The sequence below is a fragment of the Halichoeres trimaculatus genome, unplaced genomic scaffold, assembly GCF_033239565.1.
Source record: "Halichoeres trimaculatus isolate MK-OKI-2021-1 unplaced genomic scaffold, fHalTri1.1 fHalTri1_scaffold_11, whole genome shotgun sequence".
Taxonomy (NCBI): Eukaryota; Metazoa; Chordata; class Actinopteri; order Labriformes; family Labridae; genus Halichoeres; species Halichoeres trimaculatus.
Window position 1 is genome coordinate 33,327,566 of NW_027437189.1, and position 19,558 is coordinate 33,347,123.

Consider the following 19,558-nt stretch of genomic DNA (forward strand, 5'->3'; position numbering starts at 1 on the left):
TCCAGTCATGCAACAAAGCTTCCTTTAATTCTTCATAATGTTAAAGAGAAGAGGACAGGAAGAGGTGATTGCCCTGCTGTGCAACACACTTTTCCTCTATCACACTCTTCTGATACAAGAATAGTTCCCATCACCATGGGAGATGGAAGAAATAGAAGGCTATGAATGTGCACGTTTGTGAGAGAGTGAGTGTGATGAATGATGGTGGGCAGGAAGAAGGCAAAGCTCGATAAATGTGAAAGAAAACGACTGGCATCATAATATAAATAGGACTTGCAGTGCAGTCCAGCTGGAAGGTTCCGGGGCAGGGAAAGACGGGGGTGGGGGGTTTAATCCACCTACTCAACGTGAGTCTCTGACCCTCAGGTTGCAGCAGCAGAAGGTAGGGCAGGTGCCAAACTGCAACCATGCACTTCAATTCCTGTCTTCAGTTCCTTCCTTCCTTCAGCATTTGCCAATGTGCACACTGATTTTACAGGTGCTAAAAATAATGCACTTGATAGCAAACATTCCAAGGGTTAATATTAGTAAGCTTACTCATATAGCCAGCCTGCTGCTCAACTACCTGCTATTTCCTCTTCCTGATAGATTTACAGCTTGGAGACATTTCTAAGGTACTGTGATGTAGATCTATCAAAATCCAGTCCAGTTATTGTTTTAATAGTAAAATAATGACAAACAGATTGTAGCAGTTCATGCTGATGAACTCGCAAAGACCCTCAAACAAGCCCCGGTATTACAACAAGCCTCAAAATAACTCTAATGTTCTGTATTTTTTCCTCTAATGTCCTGTATTGTTTTTAATTTAATACCCAACAGGTTCTGGACCCCCTTAAGATTCAAATATCTGGATCTGTCATGGTAAGTAATACAGTCTTGTGTTAGTTGTCACAAACAGACTGATCCTCACAGACATGTAACAGTATTACATATTAATTTATAAAACTATCTGGGTTTGGGGTGTTGTGCTTTGAGCAACATCTTGCTTTCATCTTACCTCTCCAAATCCTCACGTTTGTATTGCTTATAAAAAATTCACACAATCCAGAGTTCTCAGGTACATTTTGATCAACTTTTGTGATTCATGTTGACCTCACACTGAATTCATATACTGAATAAACGCAGCTGGTAGTGGCATCGTTAGGCCTATTTCAGGGGATCTGAAGCCTCCCTGAAATACTTTAAAGCTCCCTTATGTGATTTTTTACTGTGTATCTCTCTCTCTCTCTCTCTCTCGCTCTCTCTCTCTCTCTGTTTATATATATATATATATATAAATAAATGAAGAGTACCCACACTTCCCTGTCCATCAATGAACCTCTCCTCGTCATGTTTAGACTGTAAAACCTCCAACCTGCTGAATTCTAGGGCTGAGCGATTATGGTAAAATTAAAAATCCCGATTATTTTAAGTGATATTGAAATCACGATTAATATACACAATTATTCATTTGTTCTAAAACTTCAGTACTGATTTAAACACAACTTTAAAGAACCAGCAAGTGGCACATACAGTATTATTGATACACATAAGTCACACACACTCGCTGTGGCTGCACATGGAACACAGAAGAGCTATGAAGCACAGGAACTTGCATACATCTACACTGAGTGGCATATTAATTGTTAATTGTTTTTCTTCGATTATATTGTTTTTATGATTGTCAGTTGGCAACATTGAAATCACGATTAAAATCCGATTAATTGTCCAGCCCTACTGAATTCCACTCTGACTCTGCTTATTATGTTGGTTTGTAGCATTCAAGTGGAATATCATCTGGTTCTGACACGGTTTGAAAGTTACTTGAGGTTTTTGGGTGGTTTTTGTGCACAACGTCCTGTCCCACTCTATCTGCTTTGTGTTCATTTTACAGCTCAAGCATCTGGCATGAATAGGAATCTTATTTAAACACTACAACCTGCAGCCAGACCACAACAAAGTGGATCCAGTGTTAGTTGACACATCGACCTGAATGGAGACCTATCTGATCTGGTGCTGTGACAGAGCAAAGCCTGGACAAGTCTGGTGTATTTAAACCATAAATTTGGGGGGCATAGTTATTCAATTATGTAAGTAAGGAATGTGTTTATCGAGGAACATCAAGGTTAAAACTGCTTTTTTTGGCTTGGTGTTTATGTGACTTTTGGTACTTCAAGAGTCAGCCTCAAGTGGACACTGGAGAAACTGCAGATTTTTGTACTTGAATACTGTTAATTGATATTTACACATGGTATCTGATGGCTTTACAGGAACACCTTAAATTTTGTTGTACCTTTACAGTGCAATGACAATAAAGCCTATTCCATTCTATTCTATTCTATTTTATTCAATTCTAGTCTATTTTATTCTATTCTATTCATGATCCTGACGGTGTTTTATGGAACTCATTATGGATAAAAAAATATAAAACATTTCAGACAAGGTGCATCATATATACTTATTTAACTTGGGCTTTTGTTTACAAGAGCACTGACGGGACAGTGGAGGGAGCCAAGAGAATTACATGAGCCACGCTAGCCTGACCCAAATATTTTCAAGAGTACGTTAATATTTAATTTAAAAATAATTGAGCAATATTTTTCTTTAGCCATTTTAGTCACATATGTGCCCAAAATATAATCTGCGTGATTTCAAAATATTTGTGCTTGCGCGCTATTCTGTGTGATCTCCAGGGGGCTAAGCCTCCCCTGTCCGTAAAACCTAGTGACGCCCCTGTTAGCTGCTCTCAAATGAGAAGGACTTTGGCACATCAGAGTTCCCACTCACTTTTTGGTCCTCGGATAATCCTAACAGCCTGTGTTGCTCATTTATTTATTTGTTGCAGTAGAGGTGCTGCTTTATTTGTTAACTGTGTAATTATCTAAAAGTGAGGATTCCAAAGTGTCAACAATTACGTAAGATAATGAAGAGTATGTTCGTGACATGTCTCTCTGCCCCCGCCCACCCCCCCTCCCACGGCCAGATTGAATCTGACGTTTAGAGGCCACGCATGGGGAGGACTCGTCAGATTAATGAGCTCCCCGCCTCCCTCTGCTCCGCTCCGCTCTGATGCTGGAGGACAGGCAGCGGCGCAGCAGCATCGCTGGATCGGCTCGTTGGTGCTTTATGGTCGGACTGGTCATTTTCTTCACCTCGTTACCGGACACGGAGGACCTGGGTTACTGACCATGGGGTTATCACTACGGTCCCCTGGATCTCCGGCGGTATCAGCACCTCACTTTCCTGTCTTGACTGCAGCGCGACATCACGACGACTAAGATAAAACTCTGGCTTTTTGTCGACCGTACCCCCGGGAAACTTTCTTTCCCCTTTCTATTTATCAATAATCAAAAACCGAGAAGGATGGAGATCCCAAATTTCCTGCTGTCGAGTGTTATTCTGCTCTTCATTGGGAGGGACATTTTTACCAGGTGAGATGAGCCTCGCTCTTTACCTCCTGCAGGTGTGTTCATTATGCCGCCATCAATGCAGAGCGCTCCGGGGAACCCCGGGAAAATTAACACCTTTGAATAAAATTCATCACAGAACAGGAATTGTCAAGACACGTATGGTTTGACTTCTGCTCAGCCTTTTTCCGGAATTTTCCTCAGATACAGTAACAGTGAGGTGAATGTGTGGGTTTTGGTGAAGCAGTTAATATGACTCTCTACCAGGCTTGAGAAATCAATATCCAAATGGGTTAGGGACATGACATTGAAGAGGCCTGCGTGTGAACACTCACAAGCCTGTTATTTTAAACGGAGCAGCATCTTTGATAGCACAGAGTGAGACGTTCAGCTTGAAGAGTTTGATAATTATGTGACTTATAGTAAAATTTAGCATTGATTTCTGCCTTGGCAAGAGCACAAAGTGTTCATATTTTTCAAGAATTAGTATTCAAGTATAAGAAGATATACAGAAGGTATATTTAAAGAAGTGACTTGATAATTTGCTAGTAATTTTGAATAGTGAACTAAATTAGCTCAGAGAGCCTCATGATGAAAGTGCAGAGCTGTTTTTACTGTTATTTCACTGTCTTCTGTTTTAGACAGATAAATTCTCCCACATATTCCTGCATATTCAGAGATTTTAATTTTATCCTCATACTTTCAGGATAATTAACAGTATCAGTGTGTTCACCCTGGTAGCTCATTCGTGGTCTTTACCGACATCCACTACTATGCCCTGGTTTTCCCAAAGCCCATACGCCGGGAAGTGCCTGGACTGTTAAGGGCAAAGAGTGAAGCTGCTTAAGCTTTTGAAAAACATTTGGGCCAATTGCTTCCATAGTCCTTGGATTTTTGCCAGCAGGGGGAGTAATAGCTATTGTAATTGCATTTTCCTCTGCACTCGCTTGTGTTGATATTAATTGGTTTTAGTACCAAATCCAAACTATTTTTTCTTCTCTCCTTGTTTTCTTTCCCCTTCCTCTGATCGAATCACTCCACTGTGGATTATTTTCGTGGCCTTCTCCCTTAAGATGAGGCTTCACTCGCCCTATACAATCAGCTGTTACCTGATTAGTTATGTAATATGTCCTCCCCCCATTGCACATACAGGTTTGCTCTACAAGCAGCATTATTACATCCTGTATGATGTAGTTTAAACACAGAGAGCTCTGAACGGTCTGTACGTAGAGGATGGAATCGAGAAGATTGGGTTGGATGGATGCGAAACACATTACGTCATTTGCATTGTATAACTTCCCTACATAACTTTCAGTTTTTTGAAGCCAGGATTCTCTCCAAACATCAACAAGTAGTATCCAACTTAATTATGTTCCTTTTCTAACATCTTAATACAGGCACATATATAGACTAATTAACTGTAAAGAGGTACAGCTGCACACGCATTTTGACATCAGAAGTGCTGCAGGGTACAAGTGACCTGTGGGTGTTAACCTTTAGACAATAACACCAATTTGATGGATGGTAAACAACGCCTGGGGTCGTGAGGAAGCAGTGAGTGGATGGAAAAATTCAACGGGTGGACAGAAATCTAGCGGACAGACGTCTTAAGAGGAAAAATCCTGCGTATACTGCAGAGTAGATCTAAAGAAATAAGTGATTCACTGCTCCTGACTGTGCTAGCCATGGAGACTCATCAGACTGATGAACTTGTGTCAATAAACCAGAAAACCCCCAAACTAAATCAAGGATAGTGACTGCTAAGACCTGGGTTCTAATAAAGGAGCAAGAATACTACGTCTAGACGGAGAACTGCACCAAAAATAACAGAATTTTACTGGTTTTGTGTTGTAAAATTACCAATAAGACTGGTTAATATCTTAATAATACATCATAGTTTTTACTTTGAGCATAAAACCTGACAGTTAAAATGATTTATTTGTGGTCAACCCTGGTTAGCTGAGGTTGGATAGAGAAGAAACATTTGATAACAGCCACAAACGTTGCTGGTGCTTCAGTGTAAAGTGTGACACTGTTAACTGTTGACTATTAGCATACGGTCAGTGGCTATGTTTACATGCAGTCAGCTACCCTTTCATATTCCTAAATTAGCAATAACCTTGTTGCAGAAGGGCCATGTGATCACCAATAACCCTTTTAAAAAAACAGAATATGCTCATATTCTGGTTTTTACAAAACTGAAATAACCCCTGGGTTCCTCCTTTTCTAAGCTGATCATTTGGTCATGTAAATGTCTATCGGGAATACCCCCATCCAAAGAAACATTAATTTGTGTTCTGCACATGTTCTGCTCTTAAGGAATCTTGGTTTGTTGAGTACCGGAAGTCCGCTGTACTGCTGCTGTTGCTATGGATACAGTAGGAAGAAGCGGAAATGACGTGCATTGCGTCATGATGTTCTCAGTGTGTTGACATGTTGCCCATGCGCCGCGGTTTTAATTGGGATACCATGTAAACAGGAATAACCTGTTTGCTCATGCATGTAAATTGGTTATTCTGAATGTTCCACAAACCTTGTCATTGACCTTAATCTGAATACTGACTGCATGGAAACGTAGCTACTGACACGTTCAACTGAGAGTCACCAGTTAGCACGGTCACTATTAACTCTAAAACACCAGTAGCTCTGAAAACAGTCAGAACTTGGTAGAAGTTGACTCCATCGTATAGTATCGTTTCTGACAACTGACCAATTATTTGACATGAATGCTAAATGCTACTTCTGTTGCCAAAATGTGTGCACATAGTTTAAATGACGTCTACTGCAAATTGGTCTATAGTTGGTGTAATTACAAATGTAACCAAATTAAAAAAAAGATGTATGGACATCATTTAATCTTACATCTTTACATCTTAACTATGAATGAGGTGGATTTATACAATTATACCAACAGACAAAACCAACAGCTACAATAATGAAAACAGAAAACTGTCTGGACCTAAGAGCCCTATATAAATGTCAGTGATACAACTAGCACTTTTTCTGATTTGGATGATTAATTGGAAAGAATTTAGGGCACATTTTGTTGTGGGTTCACCTCGTTGTTAGGGATGGGTACCTTTCACATTTGAAATGATAAGGTACCAATGCTCGGTACCTGGCAATGGATACCGGTGCTCATCGGTACCAATTTTTGATACTTTTTTGTGTTTATGTGGTTGAATATATCAATTTGTTCATGTCCAGTGTGGAAAATCTCATACTCTTCCACTCCCTCACAGTCACAAGGTTGTGTTTAGGTACCTAAACATGGTACCTTTTGATGTTACGTGAATTGGCACCTGTTACTTTTGACAGAATTCGGTCAGTACCAATAAAAGTACCTAATTCAGTACCCATCCCTACTCGTCCTTGAGGCTGACTGGAGGTTTTAGTGTCTTTAACAACCCCAGTCAGACTCCCTGTAGCAGTACAGGCAATACTCACTGCTTTCAGACCAGGGCTGCAGCTATGGTCTATTTTAGTATTCCAGTATTCTACTGAAAATTAAATGAATCAATCATCAGATAAATCATATTTTTGTCTAGCTAAAGAGCAATTATTTTTCTAATGAAAATTTGTGTGAAACAAGTGAAATACAGTTGAACTTAAGTGATGTATTGTAATCTGAATGAGAACTGAGGAGAAATTAGTCACTAAGACACATTCTTGATCAGATCCCGACTCTTTACAGTGTTCAAACTAAAACCATGATGTCTGCTTTATTAGAGCACATCAGGCACCAGCACTACTTGATATTTTATTTTATGGAGGAATAGTTTCAGCTCTATTTCAGACTGTGTCAGCCAAGGTTTTAATAGTTTTGGATTTGTCATAATAGTTTAATTATAGTTAGTTTTGACATTTTTTTCCCATTACAGTTTAGTTTTAATTAGTTTTAGGCTGGCATTCTAGTTTTTATTTAGTTTTGATTTTTGCAACAAGGCTTAGATTTAGTTTAGTTTTAGTTTTTCATACCTTATTAACCAGGTGCAGGACTCAAAAAGGTCAGAGTAAATATGTTTATTTTCCAGTCCAACATAGTGCTCCCTGCTCAGTCAATGCTGATACTGAACTGTTGGCTGCTGCCTTAAACACAAGAAAATAATATAAACTTAGTATAAAAAATATAGATATTAATTACATAAAAATAATATAAACATAAATTACAAAAAAATAATACAAACATAAATGATATAACAATAATGTTAACATAAATTACATAAAAATAATATAAACATAAATTATATAAAATAATATAATATGAGCTTTGATAATTAGAAACTTTGACTCTGTCACAATAAAGTCAGACTCGCATGGAATTAAACTATTACAGATGCTCTGATTCATTGCTCCACAGCCAGTCAGTGCAGTAAACAAGCTCGTCCCAGTACGTTGCTATGATGGTGCTGTACGGCGCTGACAACTGCCGAAAACTGTCGTAAAATTGGTTGGGAAAATGTGTCGGATTAATTTAAATCTTAAAGGCGATTAATATTGTCAAAAACTATAACTAAGGGAATTTTGTCTTTAATTTTAGTTAGTTTCAGTTAGTTTTGTGAACACAAGATACAGTTTTAGTTTACGTAGCGTTTTTGTTTTCTTTTTTTAGTTTTTATAAGTTTGAGTTAACTGCAATGTTTTTAAATTTTAGTTTTTGTTTTTAGTTTCGTTTTAGTTAACTATTATAACCTTGGTGTCAGCCTCATAACTTCCATCTTCTGAGGATCTGATACTCCTGTGATAGTCTGGGGTGAAAAACAGCAACCCTCCTTAAAATCTGACTCTGTTCAAAGTCAACATCCATCGCTTTTTTTGTCAGCTACCTGTTTTCTTTTCATGATGACCTATGTTCATTGTTGTTATAAAACATCATTTCCCTGCTGTCATTTGCAGACTCTTAGCTACTTAGAAAGCCATGCTGTATATATAGAGATGCTGTATATATAGAGACTAGCTTGCTCCTTCTCTTGCAAGAGATGTCTCTGCTTTTGTTGTATTTCACTGCAAGTAAGAGAGAGCCCTTCTCTTTCAGATTCTCCCCTTCGCTGCTCCACCTCTCCTTTTATTCCTTTACTTTCCGTTTGGCAATAATACTGTTCTGTGTTTATCGAGAAACGTCAAGGAGACAGTTGGTATGTGCATCACAGGGGGCACTATGACGTTATATGTTACAAACAGCAGCCAAGACAATATGGTAACTAGCTGACCACAATGAGCAGCGTCACAGAGAAGGCGCTGGGAAATGTTTCTTGTGGTTGTCCCAGCTCAGCCAACTTAGCCGTACACGGCTTAGAGCACAAGGAGAAATGTGAATGGATGCTTCCCGTCAGCCGGTTCATGCCTCTCCGTAGTTAATTTCTGATAATGGACACCTCGTCAGGCATTATCCCTTCCGTGTTTAGTCAGTTGAATTAAAAAAACAAGGTATAGACCAGGGCCTGTATGCATGCCAGCCATTAGCAAGGAAAGTGGACTGTTTGTAATAAAGGTTAAAAAGAAACACCATTACAGGACCTAACGGCAGGATTACAGCGCCTGTTCTGCTGTTAAAAGGCAGACGTTGCGTAATGTGTTACTGTTTGAGACAAAATCTACAAAGACAGTGGACAGTCCTTTGGAAAGGTGGAGATATGTAGCCATACAGCAAATTTAGATTTAGGAGACACAACGTTTTTTCAGCCAAGAGATGAGATGAGGAAGACAATTGAAGTCTCAAACCAGCGAGGCTCGCTGCCGTCAGATTTACAAGTTTGATTTGCTTTTTGATTTAATACATCTGGCTCCTTCCAAGGTGTGTGTGGTGAAATGTTGGAGCTCATTAACTGATTTAAAAGTTATTCATGGAGGTACTGGGGCATTGCTGCAGCACTTGTTAACAAAGCAGCTTTCATATTACTGATTTTATTTTGGAGGTTTTCTACTGTAAAACACCACACACATCTACTCTGTTTAAGACCGCCAAACTTTCTCTTTCTCTTTGTTTACATGATTGACTCACAGATAACAGTGTTTTTTCCATGTGAATTCTTGTCATAAAATCTCTATTTCTCCGGCTAAAAAATACTTTTCTTAATCATCTCTCAGCCACACTGTTACCGCCCGCCAGGTTTACTTCTGTTTATGAGTGGTAGACATGCTCATTTCCACTTTCATGGGGTTTTCCCAAAGACTGTATTAAGCATGGACGTAGCATCCACGACGTCAACCGTCTGTTCTTGAAACTGTGAAATGAAATCAATCCGCAGACACAGCCACATTCGCTATAACACTGAGTGTGAGTTTTTCTTTGAGCAGCTACAGGGCACGTGGCCTGAGCTGTGCCTCTGACTGGAAAATCAAACGACCCTAATAACTTCTAAATCACAGAGTTAGAAGAAAATTCACTCACTGTACAGTGTGCCGATAGTGAAATCAGCGTTTAAGACCCAAGCTGTTTTTTTGAACCAGGCTGTAAATATATTTTTAATGCCATAAAAGTCTGTTTTTATGGCTGGGTGTGTACATGACTTCCAGTCTTTCTGCAGCCAGCCTCAAGTGGAATCTCAACAAACAGCGACTTTTAGCACTTCTGCATAGGCTTAATTTTATAACTGGATGTTTCCCCCTGGATTTTCTTGCAGGTTCCCCTTATTTATGACGTAATCTGCACCTGCAATGCTTTCATGGTGTAATTAGTTAGCTGTACAATTATTTTCAGTCGTGTATGCCGCTTCCATAACAGGACAATGGGACTAATGGTCCCGTTTGTTAAACGACAGAACGTGCTTACGGCCCTGATTTATGAGAGAGGTAACACTAAATGGCTTCTCATGTGCTATATGGAAAATAAAATAACTGACTTCCGACTTCTGAATTGCATTTGGATGCAAATTTTCAACTTTGTAGGAATAATAAATGACAGCTAATTAAAACAACTGTAAATCCCCTATTGTGCCAATTATTAGTACTGTTGTATTTGTCTCTATGACTGTGCACCAAACTTAGTAAAATCAAGGCATTGCAAATGCACAAATCTATATTCAGAGAATAATGTCTTGGGAGCGCTTTGAGAAGGCAGAGACTTTTTTTCTGTGTTTCTTGTGGTTGTAATATTAATTTTTTCTGACTCTCTGCCTGCTTTACAGAGTGTGCTGGTCTGTGTGTGTGCTCACGTGTTTGCGTGCCGATGTTTGCATTGGGGTAGGACTCTGCCGTGCGCGGTCACAAAGAGCAGAGAAGAGCTGGGAATGTGTGACTATCCTGTCATGTAAATAAGATAAATAACACAAGACTTTTCAGTCTGTTAAATAAGAGAACAAGGTACGGACCTGATCTATGAGCGAGGTATGCCCCTCATCTGGGTCACAGAGTTGAGTCCTTTTTTCTACGCTCTGCTCTCATTCTTCTGTGCTGTGCACTTTTCAGTGTCCAAGTGGGTTTCCAACCCGGGATCATTCCTCGTGCACGTACAACAGGATATGAAAATCATCCCTGGGTCGTTTTCAGAAATGTAGAAATACATCCACATCGCACACCTGTGCTGGCTGTGGTTTTTTTTGCTTGTGTCTATACAACACACTGTTTTCGGCCGTGTTGTTTTGACATACAAGTCTTTGAGCTGAAAACAAGAAATACACTTTCTGGCTGAAAATTTTCAGTTGCAGAATTTTCCATGGATCCCTAATACAGAAGCGTAATTGTCCGAAGCTAAAAAAAACTATCCATTATGAAAGAACATAAATGCAATGCCCAGCGTGTCTTCTGGAGGCTTTCTCATAAAGCCCAGAGACACATTTACAAATTTAAAATGTTAACTGCCTGCTGGTAAAAAAAAAAACAGTTTGATTCAAAAACAGCCTATTTCTCTGTTCCCAACTGCTGTGCAGATATTTTTTTTTTTATTTAAGACTTTGTTTTTAATTGTTTTATAAAGATGTTACAGTAACACGTTTTTGCAATAAAGCTTTGCCCTCGTTGTCAAGCCTTGTAACCCCTTTCCTTGTAAACAGAGGCCGTGGTTTGTGTGGACACAAAGGGGTTTCAGAGTAAAGTGCTCCACAATCTGTGCTACAGAGCGAACTGTCTCTCTGTATGTCAGATACATTTAACCAAATATGTTTTAAGCAAAACATGTACTTTTCTAGTCCAGTGAGCCTCATGGCATATAGCACATTAATTATAAACACAGGCAGTACAAGCCCCAGAAGATGTGAGAGAAATATTTACTGCCGTCTGAGAGCTGACAGTGTTTTTAAAATGCTGTCAGGCTCTAACTGTTCACTGATCAAACTACAACTCAACAACTGGATGGCCTTAAATAACTTATCAGTACAAACTGTCTGTTGATATTACTCTGAATAAATATTAAAATCAAGAATCTGGAGCTGTTTGAGGCTCAAGCCCTGCACTTATAGAGCATAATGAACGTAAAGTGAGCGTAAAATGAGCAAATCTGCGTCTTGAAATCTGGTTTATTTCTCCTAATCTCACTTTTTTTCACACAGTTCCCTCCTGCTCAGTGTTTTCAAGGGCTATTGTAGAGTCTATGTTTCTTTTCCAGAGGCTGTTTGGGTCGAGACTGTTGGGTCTAAAGCTCTTCAGTTCGAAGTCTGTCACAACACAGAGGTTTTCCTGGAGAAATGTTGTCAGTATACAGAAACATTTTATATGACATCCATTTTAACTTTAGTTAAACCTTTGCAAATGATGCTTCATTCCCTGCTGTTAGTAAAGACTAAGATTTGAACCCTGCGAGCTTTTTAAACCGATCTGACTGATTGTGAGTTATGTGGTACATACTGGAGGAAAAGAGAAGGGGCGTTAAATTTGTTGATGTCGGGATTGCAGGTTTCATAAGATGTGCATGAGGCTCGTAGTATGTTACAGAATGTGTGAAGGGTCCATTAAAAGTATTTATGCATGTCTGATAACATAAAGAGAAAGTGCAGCTTCTTAATGTTTCTGTTTGCATCGCTATTCCAGATCAGTGTATTAACATGGATTAGTGACTGTGAGGACAAAAGTTAGATTATTTTTTTGTCATTCATCGATGGTTTGCTGTGTTGCACAAACTATCAAATTGTGTATCAGGTTACACTATATTGTTCAAGATAGAATAGAATAATAAATATATGATAAAATGTAATATCACAAAGCGACAGGTGTTGATTCTGCTGCTGTGCAGATGTAGAATAGAATAAGGTTTTCTTAGGAAGAAGAACTGATCAGGTTTATTCAAAGACAGAAATTGTGTTTCTTTTTCTGGTTTACATTATTTTTTACATGAGAATGGAAACTGATTTTTTTTTTTTAGCAGTCATGTATGTTGCAGCACATACATGCCATATAACACAAGTTGCAAGATACTTTGGCTGGATTAATTCAGGGCGCGGTCACACTGGCCATCCAAACTGTGTCGTTCTCAAGCACGACTGCCCCCCCACAGTGCCACCCCCCGCTGGTCAGTACAGCCCACAGTCACACTACTCCAATATGAACCAGACTGAAGACACACGCATGGCTCGCCTACGTCATTGTGAAGCATCTGTTTACAGGAAGCGTGATCTCATCAGTCAGCACAATGGGGAACACTGCTACAACGACTTTTCGGTTTATGTTTAAGTTGTTTTGGTCCAACACTGCTATCTAATACCCTGCTACTGTTTAAAATGATTGTCGAGAGGAGCAGTCACAGCGGTCATACATCATGGATCATACATCATGTCCAATTGCATGAAGCGTGCTGTGCCTTAGCCCGGTACACTCACGGTCACACCGGCCAAACAAACTGGACAATCAACTTGACTGAAATGTGCTTGAGCACGGTGTAGATGGCAAGTGACCACGTAATCAGGATAAGCAAGGTGTCAGAGCTGTATTAGGTTTGATAGGATATTCACTACAAAAAATGTCATTTTTCCATATCATTCATAAAGACAGCAACAGCTTTAAATCTGAATTAAGCGTGTTCTCTGGTTAATAGCCCGAAATCTGGAGTCTTAAGTTATAGGAATGCTAAAAACTAGAGAACATAATTCTGTTTAACATAACATCTGTTTATGTTGAGTGATGATGTTCATCAGAACTGTCCTCTCACAAATTTACCATTAGTTTTACAAAATGAGTGTTGGCCAATTGTTGGTAGAAAGTAACATGAGCAGAATGTAAAAGTAATGATGGATCTTTTTATGGTTGGGATAAAGTGGACCCTCTTACAGGTACTAAATAAGCATAATCCAGGAAAACTGCAAACAAATCAACTATTAGATATCATTAAATAGAGGATTAACGGTTCATCAGAATTACAAGGTGTTGAGTCAAACTTGAGCTGTCAGTTGATTTCTTTCTTCATGAAGTTTCAGTGTTTTCGTGTGCCGTTGGGTTTTTAATAGCAGCTAGGAGGAGGTTGAGATTATCTCAACCAAATAAACCACCAACGCGTGTCAGGGTTTGTGGAAGATGTGGTATGAGTCGATGAATTGATACTAATTTTTTTTGGGTATCAATTTTAAATATAAGAAAATTAGACTACACATCAAGGTATAAATTGTGAGTTTTATTTTTCAGCTTAAGTTTTTTTTTCCCACTCTGAACAGTTTTGTGACATAGAAAATAAACAATGATTAATTTCCAGAGCGAAAGAACAGTGGCAAACAAGTGACAGGTCAGTTTGTACCGAGTACACCATTGAGTTCACAACTTAAAAGGAACTTTTTTTTTTTTTTTCTTGATGTCAAAATATCAACCTCCTCCTTTATCTGGGCTTGGTAATAGCAAAAGCGACCAAGAAGAGATCAGCATAAACTTAATTCAGATCCATGTAGCAGTCACCTGCTCTGGCTGCAGCTGAGAGGGACTGCTGCGAGGTAGGAGGACTTGTCTGCGTGAGTGTTTTGGATAGGGAATGAGCTCAGCACCCCTAGCTCATTGGGAAGCAGAGGGTGCTGTAGATAATTAAGTGCTTTCATGTCAGAGTCTCCAAATCCAGAAAAGTCATGAGATTTGTTGCTGGTCGGTTTTTTGAACAAATGTTTCTAGAAGGGTCTGAGAAGCCACAAAGTCACCAAGTTGGAAACACTGTACTGCATGCTGCCACCACGGGCAACGTTATTGTCAAGGTGGCATTATCAGATCTTAATAACACGATTAACCCTTTGGGGACCAAAACTTGGCACCCAAAATAAGCCATGCTCTGTACTATGAGATGGCTGGTCTTTGTAGTCTGGACTTCATTTGTGGTTTCACAATTCGAGAGCCAGAACAGAGGCAGCCTGGACTGACACCAGAGCATTTCTAGTAAAGGAATTGTTGGATATTTAGACCAGGGCTTAGAGTGGAAGAAGCTGTCTCCTTTCCTTTCCTGAGGTCAGCACTTAAGGTTTTAGATATGAGCATCTACAATAGAGATTGCTGCTAGTTAAAAAGAAAAATGATATGAGAAGCAGTTTGGTTTCTGTGAGAAAGAAAGGATTAAACATGTTGTTATTTAATTGCATAGTGTTCGCAAATTCCCTAAAATAAAACAGAGTAAAAAATAAAAGACCAAGTGACATATTTATCCAAGCCTAGACTAACAGGTTTTGTTTTCTGAGTAATTAATGTTGACTGCAGCACATCGGGTAAATATTGATATTTCTCATTGAGAGCACAGATTTAATTCCTGTATCAACAATTCAAGTACAAAATGCACATTTACAGATGTAGTTATATCAATTAAATGTAGCTGCTAGTTATACTCAGCACTAATGTCTCATGAATATTAACCCATCATAAATTAACCATGAGCATACACGTTGTATAATATTTAACCAGTAAACAAGCAAAAACTCCATTCAAGATATAGGAGCCTAAAGGACTTAAGACATGTTTAGGACAGCTGTCTATTGTGATCAACATTAACACTTACTTGCGTCCACGCCTCCCTCCGCACAAATGGCAGAGAGGGAGAAGAAAAGCTGTGAGTGGGTTTAACACAGCTGAGCGCTGTTTTCACCAATCAAATAAGCGCCTCTCCTCGCCTTTAAATGCCCTGCAACCGAGGTGCAGCGTCTGATTGGTCTGAGTGATCCCCAGCACCGCGGAAACAGTGTGCTGGAAAGAGCCGGCAGAGACAGTCAGAGCCGCTGTCCCTGCAGCAGGAAAATGGACAGCGGGGCGCATCAGAGGACACGAAGCGCGTCACCGTGTGGGCCAGCTCCTGGGACAGATGTAATCTGTTCCTTTGTCATTAACAGGAGTAAAAAAATAAGAGACAGTTACACAGCTGGCTTATCCATTCAGAATACTATTGATCCACCTGCACTCCTGGTTTGTCATCACCAAATAGCAGAACCTTTGGTGATATACTGTATACTCTCCCAGTGTCTCCACCTCATCCTCCTTACAATAATGTACTCCATCTTTTTAGATCAGGTTAAAAATAAAGACTAAAACAGAGAAATATGGGAAATCACAGGTAAATCCTGAGTGACATACATTTATTTTGTCTCTTTTTTCTTCATCTTTTCTCTCCCTCTTTTCTTTGAATTAAATGAAATGAGAGAAGCCAGATATTTACTCAGTATCAGATGTTAAGGCTGTTTATTGTTTAATTGTAAGATGTGCATCAAACTTCCAGCTGCCGTCAGGTTAACTTTCCATTATGACAAACGGCTTTAATCTGACATCAGATGTGACGGGACAGTTAATATAGATATAAATGTATATGCTGGTTCAGACAGTTACATTAAATAGTGATTGCTGTGATTTATTTATTGTATGAAAATGTGCCTGACACTCTGCAGACCTGCCTCTGAGGCTTTGTTGACATGTGCGCACATGTGCGCCTGTCACCAAATTACAGCTGCAGAGGGTGCACTCCGCTTTGCGTCGAGAATAGACCAGGTTGGAGCTGGCGAGCTTTCAGTGCACTTTCTGCGCTGCTTTTGGCATGAAATTGACACTGCACCAACATGAATCTGCTGACACCTCCCCCTGGTGCGCAGTCACACCCATCTCTGCGCAGACAGTCTACCAAATTGGCAAATTGGCAGCTGCGGTGCGCTGCGGTGCGCTGCGGTGCGCTGCGGTGCGCTGCGGTGCGCTGCGGTGCGCTGCGGTGCGCTGCGGTGCGCTGCGGTGCGCTGCGGTGCGCTGCACGAAATTAACACTGCGCAGGGTGCGCCAGGCTTGCGCTCCCTGCGCTGCTCCATGAATTTAGAGCCCATAGTGACTAACAACCCCATCCCAGGGATGATTGTCACACACTGTGGGGTTGTTTATAATGTAACTTAATGGGAAAATCCCTTAAAAAGGTAAGAAGGCAACCAGCCCACTGTATATAACGCATACATATATATGTGACAACAACTGGTACTGGAATTTCTTGAAAGCATTCAGGCTAACAACTGTGTAAAAACTAGTTAGCTAGCTCATAGCAATCTTAAGTATAGCTTTCCCTTCACGCTTTGTTAGTAACAATTTTTTGTTATAAACTTGTGTAAAGCTTCAAAGAAAAGAACTGAGCCAATTCTGTAAATTTTCATACCACAATTACAGAGACAGCGCCCTCTGCTGGTGACATGAATTGAGTGTGACAACCAACCCCATGTGACAACAAACTCTGTTCTCCTTTACAATATCTCTCAAGGCAAACCTTACAAAATGAAAGTCTTCCGTATTTATCCTTTGAGAGAGACTCTCCTTTTGGGTAAGCATCATCTTTTCACATGATGCTTTTATTGTCTTATTCTGTTTTTGTTTTACCATTCCTTGATGGTTAGATGGTGAATGGAGTCTCCAACAGATCTCCTATTTGAGTTCCTGTTTCTTTTGAGGAGAAATTATTTGATGTACTTTTTTAAAACACTCATGTTCTTTCTGTTATAATGAAGGAGGGCTTTAAAACCCTCTCTGCAGCCGGTCAACAGGGGTGTCCCAAGAGTCCCTGCCTCACTATTTTTTTTCACCAGCAACAACAACAGCTGTTGTTCTGTTCATGAGTTTATAGACTCTCAGCTCTCTGTTCCTTCCTCTGCACCTGTTTATTTTGGTATCTGGATGTGAAGCTGCACGATAGATTGTTTCAGTATCCTCATCATGACACGTGCATTGCAGTATTCATATCGCAAGGTGAATGGATATGAAGAAAAAAAGATCGTCTGGAGCCTGAAAATGCATTTGAGCCTTTCAATTGAGTTTATGTAGCCTGTCATCTCACCTGCTGTTTTCAGGTCAAGCAGAGCGGCGTGCAACGTGAGTGATTAAGTGACTTAAGAGAGAGGGAGTGTGAACGTGAGTGGGGCATAGCAGGGTTTTTAACAATCTGACAGTTTGCTCATAGTTAATATCACGTATGGTGCTGTATATAAGAATTTAAAGGAAGCAGCTTCCAGATCTGTGCATTCATCTTTGTCTTTGGTCAGAACGGGTTCTCAGTTTGTTTTTGAGGTCTATGTTTGGATCTTCTCATGGCCCATTTTATTGTTTATTATATGTCCTCCTTTACACTCCATATGGTTTCATGAGCTGCCATAAAACATAAACAATGTTGAAGTAATCTCTCGCTTAAAGGTAGGGTCTGCGGGCATTTTTGTTACTTGTTAGTTAGTTAAACACACCATTCAAACTGGGCTCCTCCTCCTTGGCTCAGTGCCAGCAGCAGCACACACTCACAGCCTTTGACTGTGACTACATGAACACACGCACTAGCCTAGCAGCCACCTGTAGCATCACGGTGCATGACAACTCTGCTGCTCTCCAAGTTCCTAAAAGTTGAGCCAAGCTTCACTCTCGTTTAGGAAAAAGCTCTATTTGTTTGGCTTTTTGATTCACTTTGGTTGTTTTTCTTTCTCTGTGCTGTGTCCACTATTCTACCTGCTCAACTTGAGGTCATCAGCACAGGAAGTCACTTGTGCACTGGGTATACTGTGATTGTCTGAGGTAACCACGCCCACTTTTCACCCAGAAACCAAGGGGCAACATCCGGTCGGTAAAAATGAAGCCATTGCGGAAGTGCTAAAAGTCGATGTTCGTCGAGAATTTGCTTGAGGCTGGCTTAGGGATGGGTACCGAATTAGGTAATTTTGTAGGTACCGACCGAAATCTGTCAAAAGTACCGGGTACCGGTTCATGTAAAACCAAAAGGTACCATGCTTAGGTACCTAAATGCATCCTTGTGACTGTGAGGGAGTGGAAGAGAAGTTGATTATCCATGCTGGACAAGAACACAGCATTGCAAGGTTAAATATTGAAGAATGAATATGTCAAATTGAAAATTTTCAATATTTAATTATTAAACAAATTGATATTTTTTACCACATAAACACAAAAAAGAACTGAAACTTGGTACCGTTGAGTACCGGTACCGATTGCCAGGTACCGGGCATCGGTACCGTATCGTTTCAAATGTGAAAGGCACCTGTCCCAAGGCTGGCTGCAGAAAGAACGGAAGACACACCCAGTCATTAAAACAGACTTTTACGGCATTAAAAAAACATATTTACAGCCTGGTTCAAAAAACAGCTTGGGTCCATAATGCTGATTTCACTATTGGCACATGCTGTGAGGAGTGTAAATTTTTTTTCTATCTCTGCGGTTTAGAAGGTATTAGGATGGTTTGATTTTCCAATCAGAGGCACAGTTCAGGTCACGTGACCAGCAAGCGCCCTTGTAGCTGCTCGAAGAAAAACTCACAGCCGGCGTTCGCTTCATTTCACAGTTTCAGGAACAGACGGGTGAGGTCGCGGATGCTTGGTCCATGTTTTATACAGTGTATGCCAGAAATGTCCCAAAACAACCAAACATCAACACACAGGCAGAGGAGAGGGGGTTGAGGCAGACACTGACACTGACACTGACACATGTATAGAGCCCATAGGAGACTATTGAGCAGGATTATCACTGTAAAAGTTGTCACTTTGTTTTTAATGGAAATCCTGCTGGCTCTACCTTTAAAGTTTGCTTTGCTTCCTGCAGAAATCTCCCTTTCTCCCTCTCCAGGGCAGACCATCGTGACAAAATGAATTGTGCTTGTTCTGGAAATGTCTCTAAACATTACTTTTCGATGATTCACATATCTGGCAAAAGATTATTCAAGCCTATAAAAAAGGCAAAAAACAGGAAGAGAACAAACTCTGAGCCGCTGTGCAGTTGCTCAGCCTGAATGTGTGTGCTCCCGCTGTGTCTCTGACTCTGGCGTGCAGGCTGGAGGG

The 19,558-nt window shown here is 40.1% G+C and overlaps 1 protein-coding gene across 1 annotated transcript in view; it reads left to right on the forward strand.

The window, feature by feature from the left end:
- The first annotated feature begins 2,992 nt into the window (after nucleotides 1-2,992).
- Nucleotides 2,993-19,558, forward strand: part of gabrd (gamma-aminobutyric acid type A receptor subunit delta) — a 34,756-nt gene continuing 18,190 nt past the window's right edge. The window contains exon 1 of the mRNA XM_074681078.1: nucleotides 2,993-3,410. Within this exon, the coding sequence (XP_074537179.1) occupies nucleotides 3,343-3,410 (68 nt within the window). The 5' untranslated portion in view covers nucleotides 2,993-3,342. The remainder of the gene's footprint in view (nucleotides 3,411-19,558) is intronic.